This window comes from Diabrotica undecimpunctata, chromosome 10 (assembly GCF_040954645.1).
Source record: "Diabrotica undecimpunctata isolate CICGRU chromosome 10, icDiaUnde3, whole genome shotgun sequence".
In the NCBI taxonomy this organism is placed as follows: Eukaryota; Metazoa; Arthropoda; class Insecta; order Coleoptera; family Chrysomelidae; genus Diabrotica; species Diabrotica undecimpunctata.
This window is the reverse complement of record NC_092812.1, coordinates 22,672,426-22,689,076: the sequence shown is the minus strand read 5'-3', so window position 1 is coordinate 22,689,076 and position 16,651 is coordinate 22,672,426. Positions and strand designations below refer to the sequence as shown.

Below are 16,651 nucleotides of genomic sequence, written 5' to 3'. Positions count from 1 at the left end.
ATTACCTTTTTAAAAGGAATTTCTCGCTGTTTTACTATAAATGTTTCGATATTGGGAATATTATGTCTACTGAAAATGGTCACTGGTGATTTTGTGGCCGACAGCTGAAGGTGATTTTCTTCCAACCATATTTCTACAACGTTGTAGGTATCCATTAAAAATCCAAAAGCTTCATCTCTCTTCTTTGTTTCACAGTAAATGCAGAAGTCATCTGCATATTGGATGATCTTAAAAGGATATTTTTCCAACTTTAATTTATGTAGGTCAGCTGTGTATAAATTGAAAAGAAAAGGACTTAAGACAGCTCCTTGTGGAATTCCTGTGAAAACATATCTTGGGCCTAATAAATGGTTGTTAAAATCCCTGACATAAACATGTCTTTCTGAATATAATCCGATAATAGCATACACTATTGCCTTAGGAATGTTAAAATCAATAATCATTTTTTTACTCAAAATATTTAAGTTTAAGGTGTCATATGCTTTCTCAATATCAATAAAAATTGTTGGAAGAAAGTTATTTCTAGAGAAATTATTTTGAATATTTGTTACTAAGGTTGTAAGTGCATCTAGCGTACCAACTCCTCTTTTGTATGCAAATTGACAGGGCGTAAGCAGGTCTTTTTTATGTAGCCACCATTCCAGCCTATATTTTATCATACGTTCGAAAGTTTTTTGCACACATGATAGCAGAGAAATTGGTCTATAAGAATGGGCCAAGTTAGGGTCTTTACCTTGTTTAGGAATCGGTGTGATTATAATTTTCCTAAAATCTTCAATGCACTCACCTGCAAGCACCTCATCAAAAATTTGTAGAAGAAAACTTTTTGCTATAATTGGTAGGTTCTCTAACATCGGATACTTTATTTGATCAAAACCCGGGGCAGTACTTTTTTTATTTCTTAAAGCATAATTTAGTTCATTAATGTGAAAATTATTTGCCAAAAAGTGTTTTTTATCTAAGATCGTATGTTCGATATTTACAGTGAAAGGAACAGTCTGGGGAGCTACATGATTAAAAAACGCATCTATTAAATCATCATTATGTGGCTTACCAATGTTTATTGTTTTACGATTCATTTTTTTTGCTTGTTTCCATATCATGCTAGTTGGAGTATTTTTGTTGAGATTGGAACACCATTCAATCCAACTTTTTTTAGCTTTTTCTTTTAATGTTCGTTTAGTAAGTGCCATGCATTTTTGGTATGCAAGAAAATTATCTTTTGTGGGGTTTTCTTTGTATACTTGCAGTACATGTTTCCTTTCAGAAATTATGTTGTCACATTCTGCATCCCACCAAGGTGAAGGTGTTCGATTTTTGCACTTAAACGGTCTGTATTCTTTTAAAGTTCTTTGTGCCGCATTATTTATACAATTGATTAAGAATGCATATTTTTCTTTGGTGGTTGGATATTCTGCATCAGTAAAGTTATAAAAGTAGTCTTCCACAAACTCTTTATATTGTTCCCAATTAGCTCCTTTTAAGTTCCATCTATATCGCGGAATTGTGATGTCCTGCGGAATTTGCTGCATTGCAAGAGTTATTTTTATCATAAAATGATTCGATCCAAGTGTGTCAGAGCAAACTGCCCAATCTATATCACTAGCTACGTCCGAGGAGCAAAAGGTAACATCTATCATAGAATCATTGCATCCTGGCCGGGTAATACACGTGGGTTCGCCAGTATTCATAACTACAAAATCACAATTATTGCTTGCTTCAATGAGTTGTTTACCAATAGAATCGTTTTTATGGGATCCCCAAGTAGCATGATGCGCGTTAAAATCCCCACCAATAATACATGGAGTTGAAAACTGCGAAAAAATATTTACCCAATCAGTTGTGTTGGTTTTAATATCCGGTGACCTATAAACAGAAATTATACTTAAAGTTTTATTGTTGAATTTGATATTAATACCACAAACAAGAAGATCGACATTAAAATTGGAAACTATGCTTAATTCTAGGTGTGAAATCGACTTTTTGACCAAAATGCAAATTCCTGAAAAACCATCTTGTCTATCTTTACGAATTACATTATAACCTACGAAACTATATACTTTTTTGGGTTTAAACCATGTTTCACTTATTATTGCTACATCAATATTATTATTTACAAGATAATGCATTAGACTATTTTTATTCGAAACAGCAGAACGTGCATTCCACTGACAAATATTTAATGTCTTTGGTAATGGAGTGAAGGTTACTTTTTACATGTGTCCTCCAACACTTTATTTATTCCTGTTTGAATTAAATCATTATTCAAATTTTTGATATCTTCAATGGTATGAATACCTTTTAAAAATTCAACTATAAAATCTGCAATTGACTTTACAATGTTTTTGTTATTTAAATTTTGATAATTTGGTGGATTATTATTTCGAGGCAGTGGTTGATTAGGGCCAAACTGAAACGGAAACATCGGTTGTGGAGGAGGAGTGTCATTAGAAATTCGACGTTTTTTATTGCTATGGCCGGTAGGACTTCGTGTAGGATGGGTGGGCAAAACGTAATTGCTATTATTCTTAAAATTTGAGTGTAAAAGGGAGTTAGAATTTCCAGACTTAGATTCAATCGCTGGTAAAGGCGGAAAATTGGAGTTGGATAAAATAGAAAAACTATTGTTTACAGATATACCAGAATAAGACATTTCACAATATTCTTTTGCCTCAATAAAGGAAATATTTTGTTCAACCATAACATTCTTAATTTTACGTTGTTTTTCATAATGAGGACATTTTCTTGAAATAGAAACGTGGTCATTTGTTTTACAATATAAACAGCGAATTTCTGAATCGTGACAAACATGATTTTCAGCTTTTACATTACTACACTTAATACATAACTCTTTTTTAAATATTTTAAATATTTTTACATTGCCTAGAAATGTGACCATAGCGTAGACATCTGAAGCACTGTGTAACTCTGTTAAAAAACCGCTCCACCGAAAAATATACACTATTTATTGAAATATAACTAGGTAAAGTGTTCCCTTCAAAAGTTACAATAATGGTTTTTTTGGGGACATACTGTATATCACCATCCTTTTCTATTCTACGATGTGTACGTTTAACATCAACTACTGTTGAAGGAGATTTTATGTTATCTAAAATATATTTCGTATCGAATTGAGTATCAATATCTTTTATCAAACCCTTAATTTCTAATAAATGATTTGGTATAAACGCTACAAGATCATTTTCTGATAAAAGAGGATTGTTTACTAAAGCATTGGCATCAGAACATGTTTTTAGACTAACTTTTATTCTATTTTTTCCAACAGATCTAATTTGGTTAATATTTTTAACATTTAGTTTTTTGTGTAAGATATCTCCCACAAATAAGGGATGAAGACGGCCGGCATTTTCAATATTTTTTCGTTCGATAAAAACACAAATATTACTCAAATTATACTTATCTCCATTTCTTAGATTAAAAACTTTAGGTGTTTTATTTTGTTTATAAATATCCTTTTCTTTATCACTAATGACCTGACGACTGGTTTCAGCTGTTGTCTCAGAACTTAAAGTGGTATCCATGTCTTGTACGGGGACCGATAAATAATTTTCTGACTCCGCATCACTTTTAGAGTTATTTGCACTCATTGTCTGGTTAATAGTTACACCTAACGGCGTCTTTCTTTTTAAAGCTTCCCCCATTTAGGGGGGAGCTATTTACACTCCGTACACGTTAACCACCGTACCACTCCGTTGGCTACCTGAATGGGAATCTTGAATACTTATTAATTGTAATATAACTATTAAATACTGTTTAATATACACACAATTATTAAAAACTAATAGGAGAACTTTTAATTATCAAGTTTAACTTTGACAGTTGAATTCCGATGTCAAAATACAATTTTGAGATAGAATTAAATATCATTAAGCAAATAGCAGTAAACAATGGATACAACGAACAAACAATTAATAAAATGTTAAATCAAAAACTATACAAGAAAGCCCTGAAATTAGTATTTCCACCACCAGAGAAAAAAGCCAGTACCTTCTGCTCGATTACATATACAGGCAAAATATCAACAAAAATAGCCAAACACATAAAAAGAAAGGAATAACACCAGCTTTCAGAACAAATAACAACCTGGGCAAATATATTAAAAACAACAAGAGCCAAAATAAAAAACACACAGTGGTGTGTACAAACTTAAAAGTGGCGACTGCCCAAAAACTTACATCGGTCAAACTGGTAGAAATTTTAATAAACGAATAGCAGAACATAAAAGGGCTTTCAATAATAGAAAAACAGATTCTACATACGCACTTCACCTTGTAGATCATAATCATTCTTTTAATGACGAATTTAAAATTCCTCACATTCAAAATAAAGGCCTTAAGATATCTTTGTTAGATATGGAAATCAACAAATTAAAAAACACAGATATAATTCTGAATGACCAACTTGAGACAAACAGTTCTCCCCTCCTCAACTTATTTCATTAGAGCCATCATGCCAAAAATAGATCACTTAAGAAAGACAATCAGCCGAAACAGCTGTAGTGATAAGAGTTTAAAATAAATTTTGTGGAAGTTTTGAAAACAAAGTTTTCAGTGTTTTATTGTTAAATAAAAGACTTAGTAATCACCTTTGATGAACAGTTACGTTGTGTACAACATATAAATGATGTAACAGTTAATTCATTAAAATCTTCAGGCTTTATCATTCGCAACTGTCTGAGACTATCTGTTTGGGCTTTAAGAACAGTTAATATGCTTTGGTGGTATCTAAAGTGGAAAATGCATCTATTGTATGGTCTCCACAATACCAAGTTCATTCTACTATATTGGAGAGATTGCAGAACACATTTTTAAGATTTTTTTTTTTTTTTTTTTTTATTTTATTTTTATGGCTTCGGCAGTTTGCCATACAGCCAGTTACATGATCTTTTAATCTCATTAGGTACAGTAAAAAGTTTTTGAGTTATTTGCAATCGAATAGACTAAAATAGATAAATTTACAACATTTAACAAAAAGAAGAGAAAAAATATAAATAATACATACACATATATATCCATAAACATATACAATTAACATGGGTCACTCGTTTTACGTCCAGGGGACCATCAGGACATTATAATATATAACAATAACATAATAATTAACGTAAATAGGATTAAACATATAAATTAGAGAAAACAAAGGTAAAAAGTAAAAACCAATTTTTTTTTTTTTTTTAACTAAAGAAAAATATTACATTTGGTCAAAAAATCGATTATGCAATCGTAAATTAATCTATTTTGAGTCGCTAGGGCAGATAAAACGTTAAACGGAGATTTACCGGTAATACGAACTATATTATTATATAATAAGGTGGATTCCAAATTATATTTGGCACAACCAAAAATTACATGATCTAGGTCACCTTCTACTCCACATTCCACACAGTTTTTACTCTCGATCACATGAATCCTTGCGAGATGAGCAGGAAAACAAGCATGTCCAAATTTAAGCCTAGATATGGTTGTTATATAACGCCTATTTTTAAGATAATATGCATATAAATTAAATATATGCATTATGAATAGGTACAGATATTTTAAAAACACTCAACATGAACTCTGATTTAGTATTTGTGTTTAAATTAATAAATGGTTTAATTTGTTGCCTGAACTTCTCCAATCTATTAGCTTATATTACCTATATTCCCTCCAGAAGTCTCAGATATGTTGATCTGTCGTGTTCTGTTCACGATATTTTCAGAATTTTTCTATACATCCACAGCTCCACAGCGAATAATTCCAGTTTTTTCATTGATGTCGCATTCAAGGTCCAAGATTCCATTCCATAAAACAAAGTGGAAAAAACATAGCACCTCGACAACCTAACTCTATGTTCCAATTTTAAATCCCTTGTACATAGCACTCTTCTCATTTTGTAAATTTGCTCTAGCCTTTTCTATTCTGATTTTGATCTCCTGAATGTAATCATTTGTGGAGTTAATCATTGTTTCCATATATGCATATTTGTCCACTTGTTCGACGTTGGTTCCGATTAATTAAATTCAAATAAAATTAAATTATGGTATGCACTCACCCATTGAGCGAACACTGAAAATTATAAATAGGAACAATTTAGAAATATTTGCTGTCTTCTTGGCTTCATTTAAAAATCGGATAAAAAGAGCTTGTAAGCTTCACTTAGTTTCTAAGCAATTACAGAGATTGATTTTTATACTGTATGTTAACATATATTTTTTTGTAATGGGGATAATCCCGTATATTAATAAATTAAAAAAAAATAAATATATTATCTACTATTTTATTCCTAGAAATCGTGATACCATTTTGTGACACTCTGTATGTTTAGGTAAAGAGCGTAGTCAAAAGGCAGGATAAAAATTGTCAAAGAACTTATCCTTCACAAGTTTCTGGTTTTCCACTACTCTTTCGATTATTTTTGAAGCTGTTAACATCGTCTTTACAGATTTACTCACAAGAATAATCTTTCACGAATTGCGAATATTTTCATACTATTCCTTGTATGACATCGTAAATAGTTTTATACAGAAGGAACATACCGTTTACAAAGTTTATGTCATTTTCGGAAATATTAGCGCTCACAAAAGCATTTGCGTTTCTAAGAACATATAAACACAAATTGTATACAGAACTTTTAGAGTTTGCAATAAAACCCTTATTGCGGTTTCAAATACAGAATGTTGTCTTTAGTGGCGAAAACTAACATTTACAAATTTTATGTAGTAGAAGTTATTATGTGTTTAAAATGTTTAGATTTTTATCCTTTGTGTGTCTAATTGAAATTATCATTAGTTGTAAATGATGATCCAGAAGAAGAATTATGTTTAAATATTCATTCGTTTATGTTTTTGGATATCTAACTCATTTTAGGACTGCTTCTTCTTCTGAATTTCAGAGAAAAGAAATTTGTTACCTGTTCTGTTTTTAAGCTTCAATCTATCATTTCAGGAGAATGCTACACTTCGTCCATTCAGTTTGCAAATTTAGTACTTGTTTAGTTCTTCGATTTTCATCCATTCTATTTATATGTTGTTTTCATTTTGTTTATTATCCCCTTATGTTCTTATTAATTGAGTAGATATTCATTCTTGTCTTACATTCTCATTGCTCTAACCATCAAGTCCTGTAATGACTGTAGTTCAAGGAAATAAGTTTTTTGTCGGGACACTGAGTGAGCCAGCCAGGTTGTAAATGTGTTTTTTGGGTACTATACACCTAACACATTATAAATGATAGATTTCTCGTTTAAATCCCTTCAGGTAAAAATAGGGCTATTCAATATATTATTTAGAGCATTCATCTTTTAGTAGATGAGCAAAGGTTTAAAATGGCAGTTTTTGAATTTCGGTTCGATCATTTGTTGCTTCGAAAATTGAAAAATAAGGCTAAAATTTCGAAAATCACAAGTAACGAAGTAATAATTGCTGCTTTTCTAGGTATTCTATTGGCAGCAGTGTAATGTTTTTGGGTCCAATAAATTCCCTTTCAATCAACATTAGAAATTAAGGATATTTTCTCGAGCTTTGAAGAAGCTGCATTAAACATCGGTCTAAAAATAAATGAAGAGAAAACAAAAAACAAAAAACAGGAACGACGGCGAATCAAGGCAAAACATTACTATAAATGATCACAACTTCGAAGTGGTTAAAGAATTTAAATATCTAAGAGCAACAATAAACAAATGACAACAAATTAGAGCGAGAAGTTGAAACGAGAATAATGGCAGGAAACAGATCTTTCTTTGCAATGCAACATCTAATAAAGTCAAAACTTCTTTCACGAGACACAAAAATCCGGATATATAAGACAATAATACGACCAGCAGTCACGTATGGAAGCGAAACATGGACGCTAACAAAAAGAGAAATAAATAAATTGCTGGTATGGAATCGTAAAATTCTTCGAATGATATATGGCCCTTGCAGAGACAGCGTGACAAACGAATGGAGGGGCAGATACAATAACGAGCTAGGGACTCTATTCGGAAAAGAAAATCTAGTCAGATATATAAAGGCCAGTAGACTCAGATGGGCAGGGTATGTGATACGCAGTAACGACAATCGCCTTATTAACAATGTGTTCTGGGAAAGGCCAGAGGGACGAATTCTGTAGGGCGGCCTAGAAAAAGGTGGAAAGATGCAGTCAAAGAAGATCTAGAGAAAATAGGAGTGCGACAATGGGAATTACTAGCACAGGACCAACAAACATAGAAGGCAATAGTAAACGCGGCAAAGACTCACGAAGAGTTGTAGCGCCATTGATGATGATGAATACAACTTCGGCAATATTTTTAACTGCTGCAGATTGTTCCTTTTTAGTACTATCTTGTTCTGCAGCAAGGAAATCGCTTTTGTTAAAGACAAGGCAATTTATAGGAAATATTCCGGTATTTCTAAAGTTATTAAAGGCAATCGTTTCATTTTGATACGCTTTTCCAAAATCATCAGCAATGTCATTATGTGTAAGTGATCTTTGATTTGACCTTAAAGAGAATTTTAAAGCCTTACTGTAATGGGCTTTTAAGGGTTCAATTTGGGTTCAATTAATGTTTTATCTGATGGTTGCATGTGAGGGTTTTATCTGTGGGCAGAATAAGGAGACAAACCCACCATGTCAACAAAATTCCCCGTTGCTAAATTTTTGCAAAACAAAGGATCGTTTTGTGATGGTTTAACTTTTTCAATAAAATGTAGGAGCCACTGTATAAAAATATGGCTTTAAATCCACCCACTTGGATAACACACAACTTTTGTACCACGAGGAAGCACATTGTGATTTTTTCTGAGAAAAATCAGATATTCTAAAACAAAAGTTCCTCCAGCACCCATATACAGAACTGTAATGAATAAAGACGGCTTCTGCAAAGGTTAAGGCTTCTACCTGCTTCAAGCCTGTGAGTGTAAGAACGTATTAGACTTTTAACTGAACAATACTTAATCCAGTTTATGCATTAAGTATTGTTCAAAGAAGTAAATATCAAAGAAGTGTATCACACTTTCCTTGTTAAAGCCTTTGGCTCTATGGATGGACGTGCCAGTTTATGACAAAAATTCTACCCTTATGTGGTTTCAGGAATAATTCAAACCATTCTGAAACCAATGACCTTCTCGAATTAAGATCATCTGCCAATAACATTCTCACTAACTTCTCACGTAAGCCTTTTAACGCCAAAACCGATATTGATCTAATACATGAACAAGCGTAGACTTTTCTAAAAAAACACCCTGACCTAATGGTACTACCTAGTGATAAAGGTAATGCCATAGTCCTTATGATGAGAGAGCAATACATTAACCTGAGCCAGCAACTCCTAGATGCTAGTAAATACTATCAACCACTTCTTCGGAATCCCACTTCAACCTACACCAACAAAATCAACCGATATATCACTGAACTTAAAAACAAAAAAATTATTGACGAGAAACTAGCCAAATCCCTCCATAACTACAATGCCTATGCTCCTAGATTTTACTGTCTCCCCAAAATTCACAAACCACAACTAAGTATGCGACCCATATTATCGTCAATAAATGCTCCGAACACGAATATAGTCTCTTGCTGTTTTAACCATGCATTTTGTCTTATTTGGGGAAATTAACATGTTAAATTTTCTGGCGGTTATATTAAATTGGTGCAGCATACGTTGTAAACCAACTTCACTTTGAGAGAGTAGTATTGCGTCGTCTGCATAGCAGATTGTTTTAAGTTGTTTTTCTCCCATTTGTTATCCTTTTTTAGTTCTTACTTTTTTATTATTTCATCCATAATCAGATTGAACAATACAGGACTCGGGGAATCTTCCTGTCTTACCCCATTGCCAGCTTCAATAAGGTCGGTTAGTTCTTCTTCTACTTTTACTTTCATTGTGTTGTTTTGGTAGATATTTTCGATCGTTTTGATTATTCCTAGAGGTATATTTCTTGCATACAGTAAGTGGATAACGTCTTTTAATTTGACCCAGTCAAATGCCTTTGTAAGGTCCACGAAACATAGATATGCCGGTTTGTTGTATTCTAATGATTTCTCTTGCACTTGTCTCATTATAAATATAGCACCGCTGCATGATCTTCCCGACCTAAAACCTTGTTGTTCTTCTGCTAGTGTTATAATTTTATTCAATTTATTTGTTATCACTTTGGTTGTTAACTTTAGTGTTGTTTTTAATAAACTAATTCCTCTGTAATTTTCCGGGTCCGATTTTTCTCCCTTTTTGAAGACAGGTATTAGGATGCTTGATATCCATTCTTGAGGAATTCTGTTTTGTTCTATTATTTTTTGGATTAGTTTTAATAGTTGTTTGGTCAGATCTACATAGACCTCCGTACTTTAGAAGTTCATTCGGTGTTCTGTCCTCTCATGGTGATTTTCGTTTTTTGTGTTTTGTTCTGTTTGAATATTAGAAATTATTATGATGAAATATTTTGTGGTTTAATTGAAGCGGTGTTAGAACTAGTGCATAAAAAATTGTTGCTTGTTTCTAAAACATACTTCTCTGATTCTGTATAACCTTATTTTAGATATTTTCTTATTATTTCGTCATTAATAATATTAAATAAAACAAGTTTCAATTTGTCCTTCTTCCTAGATTAAAAATCTGACCCTATAGATGCTCACAGACAGCTGGTAAATGGTATTCTAGAAAAAACCTTTACTGGTAAGTGACATTCGACGCCTAAATGTTTCAGTAGAAACCTAAGACTGGTGAAAACACTGAATCTTTTTTTTGGAATAGCAGTTATCTCCGCTCTTTGTGTATTGTCTTTTTCATTTTCGAGAAAAATAAAATCTTCTATCTCAAGATAAAGTTGAAAATAATAAATGGAAATTAAAAGGTTTTGTGTTTTGTTCTGCTTCTTTTCTACTTCTTCTTTTTATATAGACATGACTCTGTCTGTTTTTCAATGTGCCTCCAGTAAGTTGTCATTCCATCGTTTTCGTGGTCTTCCTACTGATCGTCTTCCTATTGGGGAAACGTCTCTTGCCGGTTTTACTACTCTATTTGTTGTCATTCGGCTTATATGATCGTTTCATTCTATTCTTCTATTTCTTACCCAGTTTTGATGTTCTCCACCTTACTTCTTCGTCGTATATCTGTACTTCTAGCTCTGTTCCATAGTGTCTTACCATCAATTTTTCTAAACGTTTTTATCTCTGCTGTTTCTAACATCCTTTTTGTCCTCTTTGTGTCAGGTCTTGTTTCTGCCGCTTATGTCATTATTGGTCTGATGACTGTTTTGTAAATTCTGCCTTTCGTTTTTTTCCCGATATTTTTATTTCTCCATATTGTTTCATTTAGGTAGTCTGCAGCTTTGTTTGCTCTATTTACTTGATCTTCCACTTCAGTTTCGAGCTTTCGGTAGCTAGATAATGTGATGCCTAGGTATTTAAACTCCATCACTTGTTCTATTATTTGACCTCCCCGCTCCAATTTATATTTTAGTAAATTTGCTGTTTTACCCATGCATTTCGTCTTTTTTGGGGAAATTAACATGTTAAATTTTCTTTTACTTTTATTGTGTTGTTTTGCTAGATATTTTCGATCGTTTTGATTATTCCTAGAGGTATATCTCTTGTATACAGTAAGTGGATAACGTCTTTTAATTTGACCAGGTCAAATGCCTTTGTAAGACGAAACATAGATAAGCCGGTTTGTTGTATTCTAACGATTTCTCTTGCACTTGCCTCATTATAAATAGTGCGTCGTTGCATGATCTTCCCGGCCTAAAACTGGTGAAAACACTGAATCTTTCTTTTGGAATATCAATTATCTCGGCTCTTTGTGTAGTTTCTTTCATTTCCGAAAAAAATAAAGTTTTCTAGAATTTTTACCAATTTATTCTAAGTCGTCTAAATATGTGAATTTCTTTTCATGTTTGTTAATTGTCAGTTCTACTTTTACCTTATATCTTTGATATGTCTTTTGGGCAGTCATTCGTTGTGTTTTAGTCACGTTGTTACGTTTAATATGATATATTGGAAGGTAATTGAGCAGCAAGTTAGCAATTTCCACACTTTTTTTCTTCGTTTTTTATAGAGGCGTTTAATTTCACTTAGATCTTTTATATCGTAGATCAGTCTTTATAATGTTAATACGTTGGCGTGTTGAGGAAGTACTGCGGAATTTATCTGTTTTAGTATAGGAATGATATCTTTCAAGTGATACCAATTAAATAGTTTTATTAAATAAATTAAACATATAGACAGGTTTATAAAACTTTGTTATTTTTCAGGTAATTTTTTAAAAGCATGTTTTTACTTTTTGTTGAAAATTTTAATTTTAGCGAAGTAGTTTTGTATCTCGGTAAATCCAGGTTTTTTAACTCCGCCTACAGGATCATTGAAATACTACCTTAATGATCATATTGCCAAGGTTCTTGGGTCAGATTAGCACTTTAGCCAAGTTAAAAAAAACCTTGTCTTTTTTGAAAAAATATTTTTTTTTTGTTTTCGGTACTATTTATGATTTATTTTAAAAATTTGCGACTCTCAGATCAACGATGTTGCTAAAACATTTTATAGTGAAGAAGTTGCGTGACCAGCGGAAGGTTCTAGTAGTTTTAAAAAGATCATGAACGATCTAATCGAGAATATAGACAACATAACGACAGTCAAATTCCAGTCAGCAGATGAGGACTTATGAAAATAATCAGGGAAATGTCCAGTAAAATTGATGAAACTTCTAGTCAAACCAATGAGAAATTAGAAATCTCTAGAAGTTATAATAATGTTTACAATAAAATCGAGGAATGAATTAAAAAAAGTAAAAACGTTTTCTGTATCAAAATCGAAAGATCAAAACATAAATATGTAAAATTTATTTCTCATTACAATCAATTGTGGTTAAGTCCCATATAATAATGCCAAACCAAAACAATTACAAATTCTTCTATAGTATTTATATAAGCAGTATTCATACTTTTAATTCAATTAAGTCGTGGTAAAATCCACAATTAGTACCACGTTTTAGTATACAGCTGTGTGGTGATTTGAAACCATCAGTTTTGATTTCTGTATTCTGTATAGTCGGCAATTGATTTTTGGCGTAAGTTGGCATTTTTTGCAAATCCACTATAGTTTTGAAATTTCCTGCTCCTATAGTATCTTGATAGACTTTTAGTTTATTAAGCTTCTGTAAAATAAAAGTAGACCCTATTTCAAAGTTGTCGCTCCCAAGCGTGTTTTAGAGACTTATATACGGCTAAATCCAAAGGCTGCAGAAGGTGGCTGGTATGAGGAGGAAGTTTGATGATTGGTATATCATTCTAATTCAACTAGTTCAATACTAATATGGGTACTATAACCGTCATATATCAACAGTACCAGCCTATTTTCTCCTAATGCGGGAATATTTTTTTAATAATTAAAAAATACGTCACTCTCCATCCATCACTTGGGACTGGCTGCATAAGCAGTTCCCGGAAATGAGTTCTTGTTATCTGGTAGCCAGGAATCCCAAATATTTTTTCCCTAGAATACGATTAGTGGTGTTGCCTTCGTCCCTAATGCAGACACTGCTGAAAGAACCGTGGTGTTTTCTGTTCCTGGGCCGGAAGTAGTTCTGGAGCTTGGTTTACCTTTAGCTTCCACGACTTTGGTTTTTTTGGGATAGTGAGAAATAGATGTTTCGTCCATATTCCACACGAGTTGCGGCTTGTCCTCTAATTTTAGCTGAACTAAAGTTTTTTTAAAAATATCAAAATATTCTTGGATGATGAAAGGATCTGTCATTTTTTTTCTTGAGTACTCCACAGCTTGGGTTTTTTTTATGCTAAGTTGGTGACGTCTTTTAAAACTCCCGAACCACTCATCCCCAGGAGTGTTATCCTTAAATGGAGTTTTTATGTCATTTTTGGTAACAAATGCGCGAACAATCTCTAGTAGTTCCAATCTGGATATTCCAAATCCCCACTGCTCCATAGTTTTTAGTCCTTAGGCCAATCTAGTCTCATCTTGGAGTGGAATCGCTGGAGTCCTCCTTTGTGATTTATTTTTAACTCCTCGAGCACTAGTCACATGGTAGAATAATGTTGTTTTAGGAATATTATACAATTTATGTGCCCGGTATATCGAAAAAACCCCTCTTTTGATCTCTGACACTGCGTGATTTAAATCATCTTGGGTATATTTAGTTGCTCGATCCGACTTCAATCCAATCTAGAATTAAAAATTAAAAGACAGTTGTGCAAGTTCACAGTTGCCCCAGTACACGTGGTCACATTTACCCCAGTAGGCAATATAAACGAGGTAAGTGTGACCTAGGTCATAATTCAGTTAAAAATTAAAATTGGCAATTTTTTTAATACATACAACGTAATATAGTTGTTAAACAATCCTGCATACCATAAAATATTTACTTACCACCTAATACTCGCTTCTCACAAAATTTGTAAACAAAGTCTGCACACTAACGTCAACAAGTTAATTCGTACTAACATACGCCAACGGTCAAATATCAAGTTACTTGTTTTCTACAAACTGCGTATTTGCATAGATCGCTGTTTCAAGAACTTTCTACTCACAAGAATCCGCTGGCATCCCTAAATTGTAGAAAATTTTATATATAGTCACACTTGCCCCACAATCACACTTCCCCGGGTTTACCTCAATAAAAATAAAAATAATCAAAAAACATCGTATTTGCATCTTAAAAGAGTAATAAAAAATTATAATCAACAGTTTGGAGTTGCAAACACTTGGAGGTTACCGCAGTCATTGCCCTTCATAACGGTGTGCTGGTTTCAAAAATTCACTAATTAATGCTCAAAATCATTCATTTTTGTCTCTACAGCTTGGAGTATTGAGGCAGGTCTACTTAGATGTTAAGCAAATATACTAAACAGGCAACTCACCGTTCCTTCCTGCGGTTTCTCTTCTCTGTCCTCTGTCCCCATTACTGCCTAAAAGAAAAATAAGCATTCAGCGGTTGTTTTTTTATTAACATTGATATGTCTACATATTTCACTATGAGTTCATTCTAGTATAAAAAGAAACCTGAATGATATGTTATTATTAATTGGCTTGTTAGGATATATAATAATTCTTTCAGCAGAAAATAAAATTGTATCTTGACTGTATTGACACAAGGAGTATTAACTTATTATCTTTGTACGTCTAGAGATATAGAATCAAACATATTCAAAGAGCTTAAGAAAGAATGGAAAGAAAGGTATATTAATGAGAATATAAATACAGGAAACCATTACAAAGCAATCAGAAACTATATTACGGATAAATCTTGGTTTTCTAAAATGGAGTCGACAAAGGATATGACAAGAACTATATGCAGAATGAGATTTAACCACTGTCTTACACCATCATATATGTTTAAAATGAACCTAGCTGATAGTCCACAATGTACTTGTGGTCAGATGGGTAACCTACAACATAAAATTTTGGACTGTTCTCTTATATTCGATAAGGTTAATAATTTTTTTAATTCACTGTATTCTTTGGCTGTGACAACTATTTATTAACATTAGAAAACAATGAGTTTTTATATAGATTATTGTATAAACATGTTTTAGATATTAAAATCAAATTGTAATTATAAATATAGAGTAAGTATTTCTTTGTAATTTGTTAGAATATAAAAAAAATTATAAAAAAAAATATTAAAAAAAGCAAATTAAAAAAGAAATAAAAAAAATAAAATAAAAAAATATAAGAAATAAATAATAATTAAAAAAAATAAAAAAAAATAAATAAAAATAAAAAAAGAGAAAAAATGAGGAACTTGGACAGTCTACAGTAAAGTAGCTATTGAATTAAGTAGATAGCTGCAGAAGAGTTTGCTGTGGAACTCTGAGGACCTCATCACCTATTATAGTTATAAATAACTAAAAAGCACCTAATAGAAAAAAAACTAGAAACAAATTACCAAAAAAAAGACTATGTATTAGAGATCAATACTACTTAGTACTTAGTAATAGATTTAGGATAAGATTATATAAGAAACAATGATTAATGAAAAAATGAGTAAAAATTGTAAGATTGGCGAATGGATTTAGTGTCCGCAGTCATATAAACCCAAACAAACAACAACGACGACTGTTTATTTGCAGAAACAATATAATTCTTACTTAAATATCAGCGGGAAATTTTAGCTTCACATTTTACAACTAAATTAAATTTCAAAAAAAGAGATCTAGTCCAAAAAATCAATGCACTGTTTATAAAGAATCTTACTGGAACTCAAAAAAGTTTAACTATTATAGCGATTGAAAAAATATTTTACTACCAAACTATTTTAAAGTTTGTTTAGCAGTAAATGGTTGACTTCAATTTGTACCGACTATAAACATCCTGGGTTAACCGATAATAATATAAAAGGCCCGGTTTCAGGTAAAATTTTAATATGTTTCCTGGTAAAATTTGTCAATCTTCATTTCTTAATGTTGATTTAATTGCGTACAATCCAAACTCATTAAAGTTTCATTAATACAGATAAGGCTTATATTGACGAAACTTTACTGAAGAGGGTTTTTCGAATTAGATGATAGTGCGCGGCGGTTTTGCTAATCACCTTTTAAGTAGTTTTCAGGTATTTATATAATAAGTTTATGGAACTGAACACCAACTAGTATTTAAATACGAGTTCTTGATAAAATTTGTTTGTCTTTATGTATCACTGGAAGTGTTAAGTAGTATTACTC

General features: G+C 32.1%; 1 protein-coding gene across 3 annotated transcripts in view; it reads right to left on the bottom strand.

Annotated features, from left to right (window-relative positions):
- The window catches only part of LOC140452009 (lachesin-like), a 461,558-nt gene that overhangs the window by 245,262 nt on the left and 199,645 nt on the right, over window positions 1-16,651 (bottom strand). For all 3 annotated transcript variants that reach the window (XM_072546020.1, XM_072546018.1, XM_072546019.1), the window contains exon 2: window positions 14,849-14,896. In XM_072546020.1, the coding sequence (XP_072402121.1) occupies window positions 14,849-14,896 (48 nt within the window). The remainder of the gene's footprint in view (window positions 1-14,848; window positions 14,897-16,651) is intronic.